This window comes from Rattus norvegicus, chromosome 18 (genome assembly GCF_036323735.1).
Source record: "Rattus norvegicus strain BN/NHsdMcwi chromosome 18, GRCr8, whole genome shotgun sequence".
Taxonomy (NCBI): Eukaryota; Metazoa; Chordata; class Mammalia; order Rodentia; family Muridae; genus Rattus; species Rattus norvegicus.
This window is the reverse complement of record NC_086036.1, coordinates 36,636,911-36,661,140: the sequence shown is the minus strand read 5'-3', so window position 1 is coordinate 36,661,140 and position 24,230 is coordinate 36,636,911. Positions and strand designations below refer to the sequence as shown.

Below are 24,230 nucleotides of genomic sequence, written 5' to 3'. Positions count from 1 at the left end.
TGAAATTAAGAAGCACCAACATCTTGTAGTCTAATATTCAAATAACTTATTTTAGAATCACATTAGTATTTGGTTTATTGTTACCAAGAAAATTTCAAAGGCCAAAGAGAGGAGCAATTATTGTTGGACTCAGCTGTGGTGGGTGGTGTATTTTGATGATGAAAGTGGGACATCAAATTAATGAATCATGTTCATTATTGTTTGTTGTACATTATATTAATCTCAGACCAAAATGGAATCAATTCTGCAGAATTTTCTTTATTGACAAATCAAAGGAAATAGACATTGTGACCTACATAAGACTCATATGGAGAAGAAGCTCTGTTTTATTATTTATGAATTTATGGTGTTTGTTAGAGAAAAAAAGGAAAAATAAAAAAATAAGGATGAGAGAAGACAGGGAAGCTGGCATAAAACACCAGCTCTAATTCAGCATTTCCCACGATGCTTCAGGTTGATCTTTCCAGAACTTTTCCTATATAAATAAAAAAAGATAAATATAGATTCAGTACAATATCTTCAGTGTTTGTCACAGAGCCCAGAGTGGCTTTAAATATGGTACCATCCATGTCATTATTGGATTTTGTTGATATCTATACTGCTATTCAGCACATATCAGTTAAATATCCTCATATACCTGTGAAGAAATGGGCTTAAGTCAATGTAGGTTGTTAATCTTTAAGACTTTTGATACCCGTAACTCATTGTAGAAAAGTGAAAAAGAGATGGGAGGAGAAATTATACCAATAAATGATAAGTCGTAAGTCTGTCCTGGCAGGAAAATTAATCAAATATGAAGCATTTTGCATTTTACACCAGACTGCATATGTAAGTTTTATTAGGTATATGTCCCTTCCATTCATTTAAATTTCACCCTACTCCCTGAACTACTGTTGAGAAAAATCTGCAATAAATTGCATAGATAGGTCACATATTAATGTGTTTATTGCATATTGAAATCAATATTGACATCATAAACATTATTGATAAAAAATGACTGGAAAAATGACTCAGTGTTTAATACCACTGGCTGCACTTACAGAAAAGCCAGGTTTGAGACCCAGAAACCATATGACAGCTAACGACAGTCTATAACTACAGTTCTAGGGGGTCCGTTATCCTCTTCTGGTCTCCCTGAGCACCAGGCATGTACACAGTGCATAGACATACAGCAGGCAAAAAATACATATGCATAAAATAAAATTATAAAAATATAAGTTATTAAAGTTAAATTGTTATGTGCAAAATGTAGCACAAAGAAATCCCCAAAATGCATTATAACAGTTACAGAGTAGTTAAAATGCTTTTAAATAATTTATTATGCAATTTTGGGGACTTTATTTTTAATCCATTTTCTAGAAGATCACTTTTTCAGTTTCTGTATGAGATATGGATAGAATATCCTAGGCTATCTCAGAAAATCACTAGTTTAACTTTGTAACTTTATGCTTAACAGACCCAGGTGTGGTAAGAACCATACTTACTCCAATGCCTTGCAGAAGGCACATTTATTCCCATATGTCTGGCCATCAGAGCCACAGAGTGGGTCAGATTCCCGAGTGCAGAAGACCTTGGGATCACGGAACTCACCACAATTAATCTACAGTGGAAAAAGATTATAAGTAACATCCTATCTAATAGACTGATAATTTGAAACAGAAGCTTAATCTAATATATCCTGAAATAGATACGTAGAACATTTTGTTTGTTTCTTTCTTTTTTTTTAAACTAATACAATTTAATCAGTCAACCTTGGTGCTACAATAAAACAGCTTGGAAAATCAACTAAATGGAAGACAATTTCATTTCACTGAGACTTTTATTTAAGTCATGGTGATTTGAGAAATACATTATGATGATGATGATGATAATGATGATGATGATGATGATGATGATGATGATGATGATGATGATGATGATGATGAGCAAATTAATAAGGTCAAATGCTATACATAAAACTTTTTGTTCCAATATTAAATTGGTCTAGTTGAGAGTAAGTTTGGGTAATACATGCCTATTCTTTTGTCATATGGACTATGTGAATATATTCTAATAGTACTTCTGCATACTAGCAGAACATGGATGATCCTTGCTGGGGAGTTTCTAGACATTGCTTGAAGCCTGCTGTTTTTTTCAGTAGATGCATTACCCATTTCATTATATATTGAAAACAATTCTAATGTCTTTATCGTAATTTGTTCCTAGAATCTTTTTGTAGAATTTTCACTTTGTGAATTATTATAGTAATTTATTAATTGCCCTGAAGGTGCTGTGTTTCGAAAGATCTTGAGGTTTCAGTCTCATGAGACTCTTTGTTATGTGTAATGGAGAACAGTTACCGTAGAAAAGCATGGTAGTATCTGTTAATGATCTTATTAATTACACTAATAAAATAATATGATTATTAGAAGTAAGATGTTGTCAATGTAATAGAACTGATATTTGATGTGCTTTTATTTCCAGGGTATTAATAATATGAAATCCATTGAACAAAACATCTACAAATATCAGCTAAAACAATGAGGTTTTATTTACATATGAACAAAGGAAACTAGCTTCAATTTTTTTATTTCCATTTAAGGGACAATCTCATGATTTTCAATGTCTCCATAAAAGTTAATCATTTTCAAAGACATTACTTCAGTTGAACCTAGTAATATCACTGAGAAGTCTACAGAGTTATACTAAATACCAGGGAGAAGAGACTAGACTAGCACAGCTGAAACTATGGGCCTTATATATGACTGAATACATTACTTCTTATTTTTCAGATGCAGAATTTCCGATAATCTATCATAGCTAAATAATAATACATCTCTACTGAGAGAATCAGACTTGGTATCACACTCTATCCTTGACACAGATTTCATTAATATAGCTTGTCAGTTCTAGCATACAATATAAATGCTACAGTCACTAAAATTGTATTGTAGTCATAATTTCAGCTGAGTAGATTTAACAGTGATTACCTCAAAACAAACAAGGACTAACAGTGTGAGGTAATGGGTATATTAGCTTCACTATAGAAAATTTTAGTGTATTTTATATATGTTATCCTAAAACATTGTGTTATATACTTATACAAAAATCTATGCTTTTGTTTCTTTAGAAATAGGATATTAATGAAATCTATGGGCAAGAAGAATCTCTTGTTTAACATGGCAGACACAATTACACACTGACAAACTTGTCTGAATTTTGCATGAGAAAGTCTTCAATGAAATAGTCATACAATCATGTTTGAAAAATAAATATGTACAACAAGTTTAAGGTACCTGAGAGCATCAATTGCACATTTTTTGTTGAAACATGGAATCTTATAGTGTTGAGGTAAAGTAGTGTGGTGCTTACCTTTCCCTCTGTTAAAATATAAAGTCATCCTCTAATGTTCCTTCTATATTAATAATCTTTCTTTTAAGTTATCTAATGCAATTAAATCTAGAAAATCTGGAGAATGATATATGCCCTAGTGCAATTTTCCCTTCAGAACTTTATAAAGTTTAAATCATTACCTCACATGTTCACAGATACATCATTGAGAACAAAAAAAAAGTGAACTGCAGTGTTGTCTTTGATAGTTCATTTATTCATCAAATGCTCAATGAGTAACCAAAGCATAGAATGCATAGTGCTGGATGCTGGTCAGACAAGGAGCTGGTAATGAAGGGCAATTCAGTAAACATATCATTGCATCTTCATTAGAGAGGAAAGAAGAGATGATATAATTGTAGCACAATGCATGACAAAGGCCATGGAAGGAAAATACCTGTTATTTGCAAGCTGAGCAAAAGATACCTGGATCTAGAATCTCAGACAGTAAGGGAAATAAACAAGAAAGTCTCTTACTTGAAAGAGACGATGCCTTAAGACACCTTTCCCTGGAAATCGGCCCTCTGATCTTGTGATCCAGCCTCTTTTGTCCTTTGGAAAGTAGATAGTAAGACAGACACTTGGGGAGAGCATTCACTTTGAGTACTTCTCATCTCCTCAGCCCTCCTCAAGCTCACTACCTTCCCCTGCCCACCAGAAAAAAATTAGGAAGAGCAAATAGTTTTAGTAAACAAATTCACTGCATCAGCTGACATATGAGTGGGCAACGTGAGAATGAGCTCCCTTACTGCTAAATAGTGGGACACCAAGACACCGGCAGTGACTAGAGAGCCATGTTCTAGAACCTCCTCATTGTTGATTGTGCTATTTTAGATGAAGCAACATTTAAGTCAGTTTTTAATTCACTTCAAAGAAGAAAGCACACCTCTCAAATACCTATCCTGTCTTGCTCTCAGGTTCTCAGGGTGGTCTCAGAGAACAAATGTGACATAGGATCATGTGACATGTTTGAAATCATCCTTCATTGAATTGAAGAAAGAAGTCTTCTTCTAGGGGCTTCTCCTTTCCCAAATATAATATTTTTATGAGTTCTTTGTGAATTTTGTACAATGCACCTTTTATCATACTCACCTTCCATTCTTCCCAAGTTCATGCTTCCGCTCTTGTGCCCTTTCCCAAACCGAACCACATCAAACCAAAGCAAACCAAACCAAAACAACAACAACAAAAAAAACCTAACCCTCCAAATCCAATTGTGTTGCCCATATACTCATTGAAAAACAGTCAAATTCCCAGTGGTCAGCTCCTTAAAGAAAACCAAATCTTTGCTTTTTCCATTCATAGTACATGGTCTCTTCCACGAGACTAGAATACTTTCCAGTGGCCTAGCTAGCTTGGATCGTCTGCAAAGTGACAATGGCTTCTTTCATCAAAGTGGCTTAAATACAGCTTTTTGGTCTCTAGTTCTTGAGCTGGATGGGAAATACAGTCTTTCTTGACTCAAAGATTCTTCTATATCCAGGAAACACTCTGGATTCACTGAAAAGTCTAAGCAAGATCACAGGAATCAGAAGAGTAATTTGTTGCAGAGGCAACTCTAGTGTAGTTACAAAACAAAACAAAACAAAACAAAACAAAACAAAACAAAACCAATCCGCCATCTGACCAAACAAACAAAAAAAACCTTCTACAAAGTAGTGTGAGGGATAAAAAGAAAACAGCTTCTACCACATAGGAAAATATTAAGAATTACTACTGGTATGCCTTTCATGTGCCTGAATTTCTTCTAAATTTGGTTGTAGAATCTTGAATGATATCCAAATGATGGGCTCCTTACTGGAAGTTGAAGAAGATCTAGATGGAGGAGATAGATGGTAGGTTACCATTTCCTCACTAAGGTTCCATTCAAGAGCATTAGGCCTGTGAGGAGAACCGCAGTGCCCTGTGGATCTAAGGAAAATGTCTCAAAGGAGTTGGATAAAGTTTTCTGTGGGGAGAATGTTGTCATAAACACTAGCCAGGTAAATTATATCACATACTAGAATTTTGGTATGTGATATAATTTATTATAATTTATATAATTTATTCCATATTTGAATAAGATTAATTTTTAATGTTGCTTGGATTGCTTTCAGATTTTAAAAAGAAATTTCATTTGATCTTCTTTGATACTAAAGAGTTCTATCAGGGTTTTGACTATCAAACTGACCGCTTGTGGTTCTTCAAAGAACTGTTGTCTCCTAACTTTGCAAGAATGACATGGCACTTCCTTACCCAGATTAGTCATAATTATTAATAGAGTCAACAGAATTATTTACTTTTATTGATATTTGAACACTTGCTTATACAATCAACTAAAGACTCAGGATGATTAATATTTTAGTCATTTACAAATCAAATCAAGGAAAATGTGCTTCCTCACACACAAAGCATTTGGACTTTAGATGGAAGATGATATCATTTCTCCTGTGTTGAAAAAGAAGTCCCAGTCAATTCGACCTTAATCCTTCATCATCTCTAGTTCTTAACCCATCTCTATCTAGAGTAATAGTTATCAACCTGTGGGTCCTGATTCCATGGGGTTTGAAGGTTCTTTTCGCAGGGATTGTCTAAGACCACCAGAAGGAACATTGACATTGCAATTCATGACAGTAGCAAAGTTACAGTTATGAAATAGCAATGAAAATAATTTTATGGTTGGGGTCACCACCATGTGAGAGACTATATTAGAGGGTTGGAGCATTAGGAAGATTGAGAACTCCTGGTCTAGACTAACTTCCTACTTTCATATGCCCCTTTTCTCTTACCAGTGCTCTCTGAAAGGATACTTATAAGAATAAAAACTCTGGTTCCTAAAAATAACCTGTATTAGTTTCTTATGGTTTATGCAAATTCTTGATCACTCAAATCTTTTAAAAACTCCAAAATTCATATGTCAGCTCCCTTCATCTTCACTTTTTGCTTTTTTCCCCCTCCTTAATTTGGCTGTGGTTATTTTCAAAGTAGTTTTTAATCCTTGATTTTCTCTAAGAATATGTATATACTTTCTAAAGTAACTCTGATCCATGCCAGGATCAGTAACCCATTCTCTAATTTTCATAGATTAAGAATCTTGTAACTATCAGTTTAATTAATAGTTAAGAATTAGTTATTTCCAAAGCACGTGTTCTTTCCTCTCAACAGCTTTGTAGTCTAATGGTTCCATTTTCATGGAACTCCCCTCTTCAAATTTCTCAGCCAGATCCCAGATCTCTTACTGAAGCTGTCATTTTCCCCTTTGAAATGTTCCTTCTTTCCTTCCTTCCTTCTTTCCTTTCTTCCTTCCTTTCTTCCCTCCTTTTGTTTCCTTTCTTCTTCCTTTTGTTTCCTTCCTTTCTTTCTTTCTTTCTTTCTTTCTTTCTTTCTTTCTCTTTCTTCCTTACTTCCTTTCCTTTCTTCTTTCTTCTCTTCTTTCTTCACTTCTTCACCTCTTTGCTAACTTCAAATTATTACCTGAAAAAGTTTTTAGTATTTCTTGTCTGGATCAATACCATAAGTTGTTCTATATGAGATTTTCTACTGGTATCAGCCTTTCTACATTTGGAGAATGGCTGTTTTAAACTATGATTTTCATCACCTTCTTTGCATAAGACAGATAATAATCATCACATCAAAATTGTTAGAAAAAAGCACTCCTGGAATCCATTTACAGAGAGTGCATGGTGTCTCTCTATAGCTGATTACAGCTAAGTCAATATAGACCCAGCAGTCCTGGGACTTGATTCCACCCACTTCCTGCTGCTGCTACTTAACCCTGTCTCCTTTTCCAGGCTTCAAGGATTTTTCTATTTGTGGTTACATTGTGAATGCTGTCTAACACATTCAAACTGCATTTAAATATTGTCAATACATTAATTTTTAGTAAAACCATGGGACAGTGAAGAACCAAGAACTTCAAACTCATATTAGTAGTGGAACAATGTTTTACAAATGTATCAAAATTAATCAGTCTTTAGCTTAAAATATAACACTTAATTATGCCAAAAAATCTACAGAAGAAACAGTTGGTAGGGCCATACATTTAAATGACTCTTAAGGGTATGACACTCAAACTTCAAGCCTTGGAAAGTAGAAAGTATAAAGCTTTCATTCTGTCTGGAGCCTAGGCCTGTCTAGTATGGTATTCATTACCTAAACAAGGTTAGCCTTAAAACTAGATGTTCCTCCTGCTTCAGCCTTCCCAGATTACATGTATGGGTGTGACCAAACACACCCCGATACCTTGAAGAATGGTTGTAAAAGAATGTAAACTTTGGAAAGGCCTATAATTAGGAGTGTACCCTATAATCTCCCGGAAGATGTGTCATGGACAAAATTCCTGGCATGGGCAGAATGAGTTGAGTGCTGGAATGTTGAAGTGCCAGAGGAAACCTGACATCCCTTTGTCTTGCCTGGGTCTGACTTGAAGCAGCATGTTCCTAAGTAAATCCTTTTGCCCCACTCCCCCTCTGACCAAGAAGGAAGAGTAAGGTGGCTTAGGTGTGGTCTTGGAGAGCAAAACCTTCCTTGTGCTTTATGGTTCCTAGGGAATCACCATGGCAGTGCAGGCTTGATTTATAACAATTCAAATATTTAGAGCAGGGAGAGGCTTTAGGTATCACTTCATGTCAACTTTCATCTTAAAGGTGTGGAAACAGAAGTAGTAAGAAGAGAAAAACAACCAAAGAACATAATATGTAACTGTGAATTACATTTCATTCACATTGTCTGACTCTGAAGCCAGTCTTTCACTGTCTAGCTTAGTGATTGTTTTTTGTTGCATGTGTGTTTGTTTTGTTTTCACATTTTTTAATTGCTAGATTTTGTGTAGGTGTCACTTGTACAGTTGTTTAGAATGTAGGTTTAAATTCCTTAACAAATCCAACTGCTGCTCAACACTTTCATGAGGATCTGTGTATTTAGAAAGAATGTTAGGTGACCCTAAAGCAAGCAGACCATAAGACTTAAACCATGCAAAAGAACAGGATAAGTAATTGGTAGATCAATGTAAAGCAGAAGCAAACTCTCAGAAATGAAAATCCCAAGAAAGAAAGTGATAATCTTTTACAATTATGTAGATTTATGTGCAACATCTGGATCATCTTATTTTATAGTGTAATGAAGGATGAAACATGTTGGCTGTCTCTTATGTTTTTTTGTTTGTTTGTTTTGGGTTTGCTTCTAAATTTAGTATAAGTATGACACTTATTCAAGTACATACATTATAGAATATAGAGCCTCATATAAGAACACAGACACACATGCTTGTGTTTGTTATATAAACCCATGCACATGTGGACGAATTAGAAGACACAATCAAACTTAAGATGCATCTTAATTCATGAGATATTAAATTAATGAGATTAACTTATGAATATGATGCTTACAACAGAGATGAAAAGTAATTTTTTAAACTTCTTTGCATGCCTATCAGCTGGCAATACTGCCTGAAAGTTTTGATGCCAAGAGTCCTTGGATACTCTAAAATCTAAAAAGCTAGTACCCAAATCAAATTGAAATGTCCAATAGAATTAGCAGGGTCATTAGATCAAACATCATTTGTTTGTACATGTTTTCAATAGTTAGATTTTAAAAAGCACAATAAAAATGCTGTTTAATAAAAGTAAGACAAAAAACCCAAAAAATACAACAAAGAAAAAATAGCTTAATGAATAAATTTGTACCCAGTCTGAGTTTTAACCCCCCACTTGCATTAAATTTGGGTATTGCAGACTGTGTATGCTTCATACACAACAAATGTTCATTTCTTATTTCTGTAAAAAAAAGACTTCTCTTCAAATTCTGTGAAAGGGGGTCAATCAAATATTAGTAACTAACTCACATATAGTGTTTATAGTTTTCCAAATGATTTTGCCATGTTGTGAAGCTTTATAATAACTGTAATTCTGCAGAGTGATTATTAGTGTCTAGTTTAATAGCTGTGGCATTTCCAGCTTGGAGAACTGAGAACTTTTTAGCTCAATAGCCTGATTAAGTTAGGGCTTGGACATGAACTTTATTTCATGCCCATCCTGTTTGTGCAATAATACAGCACCTTGTCAATGTATAAAAATGTACATTTGAGCTTCTTTAAACTTAAAATTGTGTAAGATGAGAAACTGTCGTTTAAAAGCTCACTGTTACATGTGATTTCTAAATTAGGCATTTCTCTCCACCCTCCCTAACTTCTTTCACAGCATAGATATATCTCGCTTTAGCCAGAGAAAAGCAGCCATACATTACCTAGGTTAGAAAAATAGAGACAAATAGGTACTAACCTGTCCTCCTTGACTGAAGGCACCTGGGAAAAAAGCACAATTCCAAACACTGTAATTTCTGAATGTGCAAAAGTGAGGTCTGCAAATTTGGCAGTAATATGCATTCATTTTGGCAGCTTTTGGCCATTTCCTAAATACCCGTAGGTCTTATTTTCAAGTCTGCTCACTTATTTTGTTGTGGGTTAGGGTTAAGTGAAAGATAGATGTTTAAGATCTGGAGATTCATGACCCAGACTTGGCGTCTTACTTTTCATCCATGATGGGAAAGACTTTATCATCCTTGACCTCACTTCACAGAAGTGGTCTTGGAAAGAATGCTCTGGCCAGCATCCCAAAGAGCAGCGCCCTTTTCTTCTATCAAAACGTGTGCCATGGGGAGTAGAAAAGTTTGCTATTTGCTGCACTCAGGACTACTCCTCTGTGCTTTCTACTGAAACTCAATTTTAAAATTATGACCCATCTATACATTCTTAAAGACTGACCCCACCTTTTTCTGATCTCACATTTTCTGTGCCTTCTTTATTTCTCTGAATTCCTGAAGATGGGTTATTATGTAGTCTTCTTCTCATCCTCTTTTTCCCTCTTAATATTAATATTTGTGGTTTTAGATGTGTGGTGCTTTCTTAGCAGGTATGAATACATCAAAAGTGTTCATGCATGTAAAACCAAGAAGTACAGATTAATGCTGCCTCCAACATGGGGCAACACTCACGATTGGTTGAGCAGACATATGTTCAAGTGCAATGTATTAATAGATGTAGAAAAATCCACAGCTCTTAAATTTTATGGGGCCTCATCATCTCTTCCTGAGGCTTTCCCAACAGTCATGAGTCATAACTGGGAGAATGGGTGATTGTTAGGGACACAGAGTTTTCCACCACCTTCCTTGGAAGTCATGCATTATGCAACTAGATAGTGCTGGGGAGTCTGAAGTTTTGTAAATTCTGTTAGTGATTTTTATGTTCAGAAATTTAATTATTATAATTTCCAATCAATGTTTCACTTTGAAAAAACCTATACTTCTAAAAGGATTTGCCCATGTTTCATATTTAGGAAACAGCAAGGCAGAAACTAAATTCATACATATTGCATCTTAGTTATAGCATTAACATAATATATACATTGGATATTTCTTTGCCCCTTCTACTATATCAAGCTCTTTATGTGCATTTTCTGATGTAACTCCCCATATAGGAGTGCTTATTATATATTTTCAAATTACACAAAAACAAAACTCAGAAAGGTTTTGAAGCTGAATGACTGAAAAACTAGGACTTAAATTCATTTCACAATTTCAACATTTAGCTTCCTTGAGCATGCTACCACCATGAAAGATGTTTGGTATATTTGTGAAGTATTCATGCTCTGAAGAATTCAGACAATTAGATCTTGTTAGAGTAAATTCATCTTTATAAAGGTAAGCCTACCAAGGATGACAACTGGTTTAAGGGACTAAATTTTAACATAGGTCTAACTTTCTGCTACCTCAGGAAAACATTTTTGGAATAGTTTGATTATAACAGACAAAAATTTCAGTAGACTTTCATCTAATTTTAATATATATTGTACAAGTATTTGGTTCACAAATATGTATCGACTTTATCTACTTAAATTTTTTTCAAATTCTTCAGTAACTTCAAACCTTGAAGCCATGATGTTTATTATCTCCTGTCCCAGAAAATGATACATCCCCCATGGAAGCACCCCCTCCTCCAAGTTTAGTCTCATCTCTCAGCATGGACACAGGGAAAAGTATTTAAGAAGACTGAGAAATTTCTTTAGTTGACACAGGATTTTAGTGGGAAAGATGGTCTATTTACCTCAATGGACACTCTGACCACTAGCCAACAGACTAAAAGAAGAGGCAGTAAATAGAAAAGACTGTGTTTATCAAGGGTTTCCTTTGACCTACATATGCAGCTCTTTCTGTCTTTTCAAGATGAATATCTTTATACTGTGTTTCTGAGCCATGTCAGTTGACAAAATGCATGCCTATTGGTCATTTAAGTTCTCTAAGATATTGCTCTTTTGAAGAATAATTTACTCGTCTTGCTATATATACTTCTTCATTCTAAGGCTCAATAATTTCTTTTCAAAGCTTCATATTGAGTTTCTGTCTCCCTTCCTGTTTTATTGTCAATTACTTGAGTCTCTCTGATAATAATAATAATAATAATAATAATAATAATAACAAACGGCAAAGTTTTTTTCTGAAAAGCCAAGATTAGTTTTAATGCCAATTATCTGTCTTCTAGACTTGTTCTTACAAATAAATATCATCTGTGATGTCTTTAAAACCTCAATACAAATAATAAATTCCACATTGTTATAAGTAGGTTAGCAACTTCCTTCTCTGTGTCTCAGTTTCCTACATAAAGAACAGGGATACAAACTTCTTACAAAATAATCAGAGATGATCTACAGCAGCCTTTAGTACAAGCTTACAACACCTACGCTTGGTGAATGACACTTCTTATCATCCTTACCAGTGTCCCTGTCATCACTATTGTTACTGTCTTCATCATTATATTATTTCTTAACTGCTCTTTCACATAAAAATCATTAGGATTTTGAAATGTGAGGAAGAACTCCTCTTCTCCTTTTTGCTTTGATGAAACTATGTGATGTTAATTGTAAAAAAAAAAAAAAACTCACCTGAGAAAAAGCAGAGAAGAGCCAGAGAGAGGAGCAGAAAGACACCTGCTACTTTCATGGTGCCAGTTAGCTCACTCAGATCAAGGCTGCTTTGCTCAGCTTAGGTTCTCTGTCAAGATACTTCCCAGAAACCCTAGATTACAAACTCAGACATATATATAGAGAAAGAGTGAGAGTAGCATGAAGGGAGTTGGGATCTCCACCTTCTTTATAAAAGTCTCCCTCTAAAACCATGTGCAGTCCTATACACTTTAGGCATTTATGAGGATCTGTCACCAGCTTAAAGAAATGCCTCATGAGCCTCATCAGCCTTAAGAAGGAAAACAATTATGTGAGTCGCACCTTAGATCTTATTAATGGAGGATGTTATTTTCTTCTAGTAACCTACATTTTCCTAGCAACCAACACATCCCCCTGCCTTTTCTCTCTAACGCTCCACTAAATTAAAGGGATGAGTCACAGGCTGAGTTCCACTTCTTCAAATGTCTCTAATTGGCTGTGGTCCAGATGAGTAAGCACAGGTGAAGGGAATTCCTGGGTGTAACTTGAATTTTCCAAGTTGTCAAGATGTACCTAAAGGACAGAGGTATTCGTTGTCACCAGAGCTTCATCGGAATGAATATTTCAGAACAGGGATAAGCTTATTAGTTTAAGAATCACCACCACAGCCAAATGACAATGATTTCTAATTTTTACATAAAAACTAGGTTAATGTGTTATTGTTATTTTGTTAAAAAGTGAAAAGTTACTGAATTGAGAATTTGAACTATGACATATTGAATATTTCCTTATGCTACAAGCTAAAAATGGAAGCTATAGTAGATAGCCTAAGTTCTAAACATTTGGGAATATATAAATGAAGCTAGTAAGTATCACAAGCAGTTTAAATGTAAGGCACACCATAAGATAAGACACAATATCACTTTACAGAGAAGAGAAATTAGGAAAATGAGAAAGTCATACTAGGAAATTGTGCCTCAAAACATAATATGTTATTTAAAATACACCAAAGTAAATATAGCTAGTTAAAGCGTAGAAAAATTGTGGAAAATGTGCCTGATTGAAATACAAGGGATTAGTGCAAACTCTTCATAAGTAAACTATATGTTATTTGCCAAATAATTTTTTCCTCATCATTTAATAATGCATATGCCACATGTTTCATTTATCTCAAGACACTTGAATTCCTTTTGGAAATTACGTGAAACTTTTATTTAATTTACTTCAGGAGTTAGGATGGATTAATGACTTTCAAAATAGTCGATAGACTATATCAAATTTGATAATCAAATGTCATCATTTTAATTAAAATGAATCATAAATATGGCAAGGGTATATATTTTCATACCTTTTCTGTCAATTAGAAGAGAAGAAAATCGGAATGGAAAAATTAATTTTGTCACATAAATGTCAACTTATATAAAATTTGATTTAAGTTAATGTATTTATATTTCATAAAATGAAATAAAGCTGCTTGAATTATTTCTATAATAATTCTATCTAGTGTTGTCTGGCCTGGAACTCACTTTGTAGCACAGGATCACCTTGAACTCACAGAAATTCAGCTGCCTCTGCTTTATTAGTAGTAAGACTAAAGACATCTACTCCTGTGTCTGGCAAGATTATCAGACACTTTATTTTCTCAGTTTCCCACTCAACACAACTACACAGTGTTTTTATGCTTAATGACTTTTTGGTATAGAGAGGAGGCAAAAGCTTTGGTTCTAGATTAACCTGTGACATGCATTGCTTTTTTAGCACCTACTATACATCTTGAGGAAAATTCATTAAATAGTCTTCATCTTTCTTTGAAGAAAAATCTTGGTGTATAGCACAGATAGGGCTCAAATTCATGATCTACTTGCCTCATTCTCCTGAGTTCTAAGCCCCCAGTGTACATTATAACACCTAGTCATAGTATTAATCAGTGAATTTCTGAGTCACATTCAGGTATCTTATGCTGCCTTTTGACATACATCATAAGTGCCTGTAGGTGTTTTGTTCTCTACTTTTCACTTTGTCTCTCAGTTTGTTTAGACTTGATCACATGAAATGATCTTTCCTGCCTATGTATGAATTATCTATAAACACAACATCTTGATTATCATAAATGTCACTTAAAAATGGGATACAGAAGACCCGGTGAGAGAGAGACCCAACCGCCTGGTCAGGTGGGCACTCCTGAGGCTGCAGAGCGGAAGAGACCACCAACACTGCTCACCCCTGCCCACATCCCTAGCCCAAGAGGAAACTGTATAAGGCCTCTGGGCTCCCGTGGGGGAGGGCCCAGGAGCGGCAGGACCCCTGCCACAGACACCGCCGGACCCTGAAGGAAACAGACCGGATAAACAGTTCTCTGCACCCAAATCCCGTGGGAGGGAGAGCTAAACCTTCAGAGAGGCAGACAGGCCTGGGAAACCAGAAGAGACTGCTCCCTGCACACACATCTCGGACGCCAGAGGAAAAAGCCAAAGACCATCTGGAACCCTGGTGCACTGAAGCTCCCGGAAGGGGCGGCACAGGTCTTCCTGGTTGCTGCCGCTGCAGAGAGCCCCTGGACAGCACCCCAGAGCAAACCTGAGCCTCGGGACCACAGGTAAGACCAAATTTTCTGCTGCAAGAAAGCTGCCTGGTGAACTCAAGACACAGGCCCACAGGAACAGCTGAAGACCTGTAGAGAGGAAAAACTACACGCCCGAAAGCAGAACACTCTGTCCCCATAACTGACTGAAAGAGAGGAAAACAGGTATACAGCACTCCTGACACAGGCTTATAGGACAGTCTAGCCACTGTCAGAAATAGCAGAACAAAGTAACACTAGAGATAATCTGATGGCGAGAGGCAAGCGCAGGAACCCAAGCAACAGAAACCAAGACTACATGCCATCATCGGAGCCCAAATCTCCCACCAAAACAAACATGGAATATCCAAACACACCAGAAAAGCAAGATCTAGTTTCAAAATCATATTTGATCATGATGCTGGAGGACTTCAGGAAAGACCTGAACACACTTAGGGAAGCACAGGAAAACATTAATAAACAAGTAAAAGCCTACAGAGAGGAATCGCAAAAATCCCTGAAAGAATTCCAGGAAAACACAATCAAACAGTTGAAGGAATTAAAAATGGAAATAGAAGCAATCAAGAAAGAACACATGGAAACAACCCTGGATATAGAAAACCAAAAGAAGAGACAAGGAGCTGTAGATACAAGCTTCACCAACAGAATACAAGAGATGGAAGAGAGAATCTCAGGAGCAGAAGATTCCATAGAAATCATTGACTCAACTGTCAAAGATAATGTAAAGCGGAAAAAGCTACTGGTCCAAAACATACAGGAAATCCAGGACTCAATGAGAAGATCAAACCTAAGGATAATAGGTATAGAAGAGAGTGAAGACTCCCAGCTCAAAGGACCAGTAAATATCTTCAACAAAATCATAGAAGAAAACTTCCCTAACCTAAAAAAAGAGATACCCATAGACATACAGGAAGCCTACAGAACTCCAAATAGATTGGACCAGAAAAGAAACACCTACCGTCACATAATTGTCAAAACACCAAACGCACAAAATAAAGAAAGAATATTAAAAGCAGTAAGGGAAAAAGGTCAAGTAACATATAAAGGGAGACCTATCAGAATCACACCAGACTTCTCGCCAGAAACTATGAAGGCCAGAAGATCCTGGACTGATGTTATACAGACCCTAAGAGAACACAAATGCCAGCCCAGATTACTGTATCCAGCAAAACTCTCAATTAACATTGATGGAGAAACCAAGATATTCCATGACAAAACCAAATTTACACAATATCTTTCTACAAATCCAGCACTACAAAGGATAATAAATGGTAAAGCCCAACATAAGGAGGCAAGCTATACCCTAGAAGAAGCAAGAAACTAATCGTCTTGGCAACAAAACAAAGAGAATGAAAGCACACAAACATAACCTCACATCAAATATGAATATAACGGGAAGCAATAATCACTATTCCTTAATATCTCTCAATATCAATGGCCTCAACTCCCCAATAAAAAGACATAGATTAACAAACTGGATACGCAACGAGGACCCTGCATTCTGCTGCCTACAGGAAACACACCTCAGAGACAAAGACAGACACTACCTCAGAGTGAAAGGCTGGAAAACAACTTTCCAAGCAAATGGTCAGAAGAAGCAAGCTGGAGTAGCCATTCTAATATCAAATAAAATCAATTTCCAACTAAAAGTCATCAAAAAAGATAAGGAAGGACACTTCATATTCATCAAAGGAAAAATCAACCAAGATGAACTCTCAATCCTAAATATCTATGCCCCAAATACAAGGGCACCTACATATGTAAAAGAAACCTTACTAAAGCTCAAAACACACATTGCACCTCACACAATAATAGTGGGAGATTTCAACACCCCACTCTCATCAATGGACAGATCATGGAAACAGAAATTAAACAGTGATGTAGACAGACTAAGAGAAGTCATGAGCCAAATGGACTTAACGGATATTTATAGAACATTCTATCCTAAAGCAAAAGGATATACCTTCTTCTCAGCTCCTCATGGTACTTTCTCCAAAATTGACCATATAGTTGGTCAAAAAACGGGCCTCAACAGGTACAGAAAGATAGAAATAATCCCATGTGTGCTATCGGACCACCACGGCCTAAAACTGGTCTTCAATAACAATAAGGGAAGAATGCCCACATATACGTGGAAATTGAACAATGCTCTACTCAATGATAACCTGGTCAAGGAAGAAATAAAGAAAGAAATTAAAAACTTTTTAGAATTTAATGAAAATGAAGATACAACATACTCAAACTTATGGGACACAATGAAAGCTGTGCTAAGAGGAAAACTCATAGCGCTGAGTGCCTGCAGAAAGAAACAGGAAAGAGCATATGTCAGCAGCTTGACAGCACACCTAAAAGCTCTAGAACAAAAAGAAGCAAATACACCCAGGAGGAGTAGAAGGCAGGAAATAATCAAACTCAGAGCTGAAATCAACCAAGTAGAAACAAAAAGGACCATAGAAAGAATCAACAGAACCAAAAGTTGGTTCTTTGAGAAAATCAACAAGATAGATAAACCCTTAGCCAGACTAACGAGAGGACACAGAGAGTGTGTCCAAATTAACAAAATCAGAAATGAAAAGGGAGACATAACTACAGATTCGGAGGAAATTCAAAAAATCATCAGATCTTACTATAAAAACCTATATTCAACAAAATTTGAAAATCTTCAGGAAATGGACAATTTCCTAGACAGATACCAGGTATCGAAGTTAAATCAGGAACAGATAAACCAGTTAAACAACCCCATAACTCCTAAGGAAATAGAAGCAGTCATTAAAGGTCTCCCAACCAAAAAGAGCCCAGGTCCAGACGGGTTTAGTGCAGAATTCTATCAAACCTTCATAGAAGACCTCATACCAATATTATCCAAACTATTCCACAAAATTGAAACAGATGGAGCCCTACCGAATTCCTTCTACGAAGCCACAATTACTCTTATACCTAAACCACACAAAGACACAACAAAGAAAGAGAACTTCAGACCAATTTCCCTTATGAATATCGACGCAAAAATACTCAATAAAATTCTGGCAAACCGAATTCAAGAGCACATCAAAACAATCATCCACCATGATCAAGTAGGCTTCATCCCAGGCATGCAGGGATGGTTTAATATACGGAAAACCATCAACGTGATCCATTATATAAACGAACTGAAAGAACAGAACCACATGATCATTTCATTAGATGCTGAGAAAGCATTTGACAAAATTCAACACCCCTTCATGATAAAAGTCCTGGAAAGAATAGGAATTCAAGGCCCATACCTAAACATAGTAAAAGCCATATACAGCAAACCAGTTGCTAACATTAAACTAAATGGAGAGAAACTTGAAGCAATCCCACTAAAATCAGGGACTAGACAAGGCTGCCCACTCTCTCCCTACTTATTCAATATAGTTCTTGAAGTTCTAGCCAGAGCAATCAGACAACAAAAGGAGATCAAAGGGATACAGATCGGAAAAGAAGAGGTCAAAATATCACTATTTGCAGATGACATGATAGTATATTTAAGTGATCCCAAAAGTTCCACCAGAGAACTACTAAAGCTGATAAACAACTTCAGCAAAGTGGCTGGGTATAAAATTAACTCAAATAAATCAGTTGCCTTCCTCTATACAAAAGAGAAACAAGCCGAGAAAGAAATTAGGGAAACGACACCCTTCATAATAGACCCAAATAATATAAAGTACCTCGGTGTGACTTTAACCAAGCAAGTAAAAGATCTGTACAATAAGAACTTCAAGACACTGAGGAAAGAAATTGAAGAAGACCTCAGAAGATGGAAAGATCTCCCATGCTCATGGATTGGCAGGATTAATATGGTAAAAATGGCCATTTTACCAAAAGCAATCTACAGATTCAATGCAATCCCCATCAAAATACCAACCCAATTCTTCAAAGAGTTAGACAGAACAATTTGCAAATTCATCTGGAATAACAAAAAACCCAGGATAGCTAAAGCTATCCTCAACAATAAAAGGACTTCAGGGGGAATCACTATCCCTGAACTCAAGCAGTATTACAGAGCAATAGTGATAAAAACTGCATGGTATTGGTACAGAGACAGACAGATAGACCAATGGAATAGAATTGAAGACCCAGAAATGAACCCACACACCTATGGTCACTTGATTTTTGACAAAGGAGCCAAAACCATCCAATGGAAAAAAGATAGTATTTTCAGCAAATGGTGCTGGTTCAACTGGAGGGCAACATGTAGAAGAATGCAGATCGATCCATCCTTATCACCCTGTACAAAGCTTAAGTCCAAGTGGATCAAGGACCTCCACATCAAACCAGACACACTCAAACTAATAGAAGCAAAACTAGGGAAGCATCTGGAACACATGGGCACTGGAAAAAATTTCCTGAACAAAACACCAATGGCTTATGCTCTAAGATCAAGAATCGACAAATGGGATCTCATAAAACTGCAAAGCTTCTGTAAGGCAAAGGACACTGTGGTTAGGACAAAACGGCAACCAACAGATTGGGAAAAGATCTTTACCAATCCTACAACAGATAGAGGCCTTATTTCCAAAATATACAAAGAACTCAAGAAGTTAGACCGCAGGGAAACAAATAACCCTATTAAAAAATGGGGTTCAGAGCTAAACAAAGAATTCACAGCTGAGGAATGCCGAATGGCTGAGAAACACCTAAAGAAATGTTCAACATCTTTAGTCATAAGGGAAATGCAAATCAAAACAACCCTGAGATTTCACCTCACACCAGTGCGATTGGCTAAGATCAAAAACTCAGATGACAGCAGATGCTGGCGAGGATGTGGAGAAAGAGGAACACTCCTCCATTGTTGGTGGGATTGCAGACTGGTAAAACCATTCTGGAAATCAGTCTGGAGGTTCCTCAGAAAATTGGACATTGAACTGCCTGATGATCCAGCTATACCTCTCTTGGGCATATACCCAAAAGATGCCTTAACATATAAAAGAGACACGTGCTCCACTATGTTCATCGCAGCCTTATTTATAATAGCCAGAAGCTGGAAAGAACCCAGATGCCCTTCAACAGAGGAATGGATACAGAAAATGTGGTACATCTACACAATGGAATATTACTCAGCTATCAAAAACAACGAGTTTATGAAATTCGTAGGCAAATGGTTGGAACTGGAAAATATCATCCTGAGTGAGCTAACCCAATCACAGAAAGACATACATGGTATGCACTCATTGATAAGTGGCTATTAGCCCAAATGCTTGAATTACCCTAGATCCCTAGAACAAACGAAACTCAAGACGGATGATCAAAATGTGAATGCTTCACTCCTTCTTTAAATGAGGAAAAAGAATACCCTTGGCAGGGAAGGGAGAGGCAAAGATTAAAACAGAGACTGAAGGAACACCCATTCAGAGCCTGCCCCACATGTGGCCCATACATATACAGCCACCCAATTAGACAAGATGGATGAAGCAAAGAAGTGCAGACCGACAGGAGCCGGATGTAGATCGCTCCTGAGAGACACAGCCAGAATACAGCAAATATAGAGGCGAATGCCAGCAGCAAACCACTGAACTGAGAATAGGTCCCCTATTGAAGGAATCAGAGAAAGAACTGGAAGAGCTTGAAGGGGCTCGAGACCCCAAAAGTACAACAATGCCAAGCAACCAGAGCTTCCAGGGACTAAGCCACTACCTAAAGACTATACATGGACTGACCCTGGACTCTGACCCCATAGGTAGCAATGAATATCCTAGTAAGAGCACCAGTGGAAGGGGAAGCCCTGGGTCCTGCTAAGACTGAACCCACAGTGAACTAGTCTATGGGGGGAGGGCGGCAATGGGGGGAGGGTTGGGAGGGGAACACCCATAAGGAAGGGGAGGGGGAGGGGGATGTTTGCCCGGAAACCGGGAAAGGGAATAACACTCGAAATGTATATAAGAAATACTCAAGTTAATAAAAAAAAAAAAAAAAGAAAAAAAATGGGATACAGAGCTAAACAATAAATTCTCAACTGAGGAACATTGAATGGCCAAGAAGCACCTGAAGAAATATTCAACATCTTTAGTCATCAGGGAAATGCAAATCAAAACAATCCTGAGATTCCACCTTATGTCAGTCAGAATGGCTAAGATCAAACACTCAGGTGACAACCGATGCTGGTGAAAATGTGGAGAAAGAAATTGTGGTATATTAATACAATGGAATACTACTCAGCTTAAAAAATATGACTTCATGAAATTTTTAGAGAAATTGATGGAACTACAAAATATCACTCTGAGTGAGGTAACCCAATCACAAAAGAACACACATAGTATGCACTCCCTGATAAATTGATATTAGCCCAAAATTTTGGAATACCTAAGATTTAATTCACAGACCATCTGAAGCTCAAGAAGAAGGAAGTCCAAAATGTGGATGCTTCAGTCCTTCTTAGAAAGGGGAGCAAAATATTCATAGGAGATAGAGAATGGGAGGGACTTGTGGGGAGAAAAGAGCAGACAGGATCAGGTATGGGAAGAGACAGAAATAATATACGCAGGGTCAGGAACTTGAAAAGAGATGTGTAGCAATCAGGAATGGGGAACTGGGAGTAGCCATCAGCAAGTCCCAGATGCCAGGAAATCAAGAGGCTCCCAGGACCGAAGAGGGATGAGATTAGGTGAAATGCGCAATAAAGGGGAGAACCTGTAGAGATCATATCCAGAGGTTAGGCAAGCCCACGCCCCCCAGGTTTGGGGATGGGCCCTCCACTCATCTCCAAATTTTTAACCCAGAATTGCTCCTGTCTAAAGGAAATACAGAAACAAATTGTGGAGCAGAGAGTGAAGGAAAGGCCATCCAGAGACTGCCCTACCTGGGGATCCATCTCATATATAGACACCAAACCCAGACACTATTGCAGATGCCTAGAAGTTGTTGCAGACAGGAGCCTGATATATCTGTCTCCTGAGAGGCTCTACCAGAGCCTGACAAATAAGATGTGGATGCTCGTAGCTTACCATTGGATTGAGAATGGGGTCCCTAATGGAGGAGTTAGAGAAAGGACTGAAGGAGCTGAAGAGGTTTGCAACCCCATAGGAAGAACAATAATATCAAACAACCAGACCCTGCCCACCAGGGATCCCAGGGACTAAATCAAGAACCAAAGAGTACACCTGGAGGGATCCATGGCTCCAGCTGCATATGTAGCTGAGAATGGTCCTGTCTGGCATCAATTGGAGGAGAGGCCCTTGGTTCTGGGAATGCTCAATGCCCCAACATAGGGAAAAGGCAGGGCAGGAAGGCAGCAATGGGTGGGTCGGTGGTGGGAGCACCCAAATAGAAGCAAGGGGAGGGGTTTCCTGAGGGGAAACCTGGAAAGAGTATAACATTTGAAATGTAAAATACACAATAAAAAATTGAAAAATGAATGTTACATTCTTATTATTAATATTAATTTTTCTGAAATATCAATAAAATCCTCACCTTTGATTAGTAGAATGAAGCACGTTTGGCATGAATATGTTTTACTGAATAGTACGTGGATTACATAAGTCACCGTGATCATCTTTCCCCAGTACATTTTGTATGACTTGCTCCTAGTAGACTACAGTTCTCTCCCAAGATAACTGGCTTATAGCTTCCCTTTTATTTATGCTACATTTCTATTCAACCTTAACTTTTAGTGCTCTCTCTTCTGAGATTCTTCTTCTTATTGGTTCAAGACAGTTTAAGTGATTTTATTAAAATATTTGAGGAGTAAAATGACTTGTCACTGCCTAAGTGGTCAGATACTATTGTTTTCACGTCAGATCAGATCAGAGAGTTTATATCATTCTTTGAGAATTGTCTGGTCTTCCACAGGCGGAGCTTGACTTGTGACTATACCTTATAAAAAACTCTCTTCTCCTAGCAGTTATCAATTACCAATACCTCCTTGCCAACTTTGCCCTCATGTTAAAATTATGTCTAATTTGAACTTACACAAGTGTTGTGTGTGTTGCTAAAAACTGTGTGCATCCATATGTGTAATTTCCTGGTTGTGGCCAGAAATTATTGTTTGGTTGTGGTAATCCAGTGCCTCTGGCTCTCATTGTCTTTATGCCAGTTCCTTGACTATATTTCTGAAGGCTTTAGAGAAGTATTGTGAAGCAAATGTCCCATGCAGGAATAAAGGTTCCATGGTCCACCTTGAGCAGTTGTGGAAATCTGTGTTAATCTATATTTACTGTAAAAAGAAGCTTCTGTAATGAGTTTTGAGAGATGCCCTAATTTAGAAGTATAGTGATGAGCTAAGATAAAAAGTGACACAAATGCTGATGTGGATTTGGTAAAAAAAGAGAACACTTATTCATAACAAGTAGGATTATAAACTCATGCAGCAACTGGAGAAATTGGTTTGATGATTTCTTAAAAAGTAGAAATGGATCTCTCACAGGATGCAGCTACATCACTAGTCAGCATATACCTGAAAGGCTCTGCGTCCTGCTGCAGATGTGCTTGCTCATCAGTATTCAAGTTTACTCTATTTCAAACAACTTAGACGCCCATGAATAAATGAGTAGATAATAAAAAATTTGGTGCATTTACAAAACAGAATATTATTCAGTCATTAAACAAAACAAAATCATTAATTTTACAGCTAAATACATGGAGCTAGACTCATTATGAGTTAGGTAACTTCAATTCAGAAGTACAGATATATGTTTTCTCTCATATATGGATGTTAGATTTGAATATGTAGACATATGTGTTTCATCTGGAAAATCCCCAGAGGTTAGGAAATTAGTAAAAAGCCATAATGGAAAGATTCAAGGGAAGAAAGATAGAACACTTTATAGTGATATAAAGTGGTAATGGTGGATAATGGAACAGGAAATGGAATTGGAGATGGGAGGGCAGAGTGCAGGAGAGAAAATGGAGAGGAATAAATATCACTGAGAGCTTTCTGAAATGGTCATATAAAAAACTTCCATGCAGAAATGTCCTAAACTATAAACCCTATACATAGACAAAATGAGTCAATCTGGAATTACTCCAAAATAGGGCCACAATGTTACAACTAGACACCACAAGCTCACTGAAAGTAAGCCCAATGCTAGCAATTGGTAACCTCTCCTGGAGTTGTTGGCCAGTGAGGTCCTATAGATCCCCAAATACTGTTGGCTATTGCAATTGCTCATGATGACTGTCCAGAACTGATTGTAAGATCCTATTGTTGAAAATATCACAAACCTGCGTCATAGATAATGCTTTCATTGCTGCTGGCTAGTTTTCACAGTGCGGGATTGTGCCATTCACACTTTCAGAGGAGAAAAGGAATCATCATTCAGATTCATCTGTAAATACTGTGAGCATCAATAGTGACTGCCCTGGCAAGATACATCTACTGGTGCAATTGTGATATGGATGTTAAGAGAATTGAA

General features: G+C 37.0%; 1 protein-coding gene across 3 annotated transcripts; it reads right to left on the bottom strand.

The window, feature by feature from the left end:
* Positions 1 to 238: 238 nt before the first annotated feature.
* Spink6 (serine peptidase inhibitor, Kazal type 6) lies at positions 239 to 12,416 on the bottom strand. 3 transcript variants are annotated; one of them, NM_001395746.1, is made up of 5 exons: positions 12,282 to 12,416; positions 9,627 to 9,649; positions 3,847 to 3,921; positions 1,485 to 1,600; positions 239 to 475 (listed from the first exon to the last, which is right to left on the bottom strand). In NM_001395746.1, the coding sequence occupies exons 1-5, from the start codon at positions 12,337 to 12,339 to the stop codon at positions 430 to 432; spliced, it is 318 nt and encodes a 105-aa protein (NP_001382675.1). In that variant the 5' UTR covers positions 12,340 to 12,416; the 3' UTR covers positions 239 to 429. The 3 variants fall into 3 exon arrangements, with proteins under 3 accessions (NP_001382675.1, NP_001382676.1, XP_063133570.1); XM_063277500.1 differs by having other exon boundaries at positions 430 to 475; positions 9,627 to 9,641; positions 12,274 to 12,339; NM_001395747.1 differs by lacking the exon at positions 3,847 to 3,921.
* Between the last annotated feature and the right edge of the window lie 11,814 nt (positions 12,417 to 24,230).

Bases quoted from the DNA above. Each gene is read 5' to 3' on its own strand.
- Spink6 (NM_001395746.1), bottom strand. From the start codon at position 12,339: ATGAAAGTAGCAGGTGTCTTTCTGCTCCTCTCTCTGGCTCTTCTCTGC. The intron at 9,650-12,281 runs GTGAGTTTTTTT...CTTTTTTCCCAG, and splicing joins TCTTCTCTGCTTTTTCTCAG to GTGCCTTCAGTCAAGGAGGA. The intron at 1,601-3,846 runs GTAAGAGACTTT...TTTCCACTGTAG, and splicing joins TAAGGCATCGTCTCTTTCAA to ATTAATTGTGGTGAGTTCCG.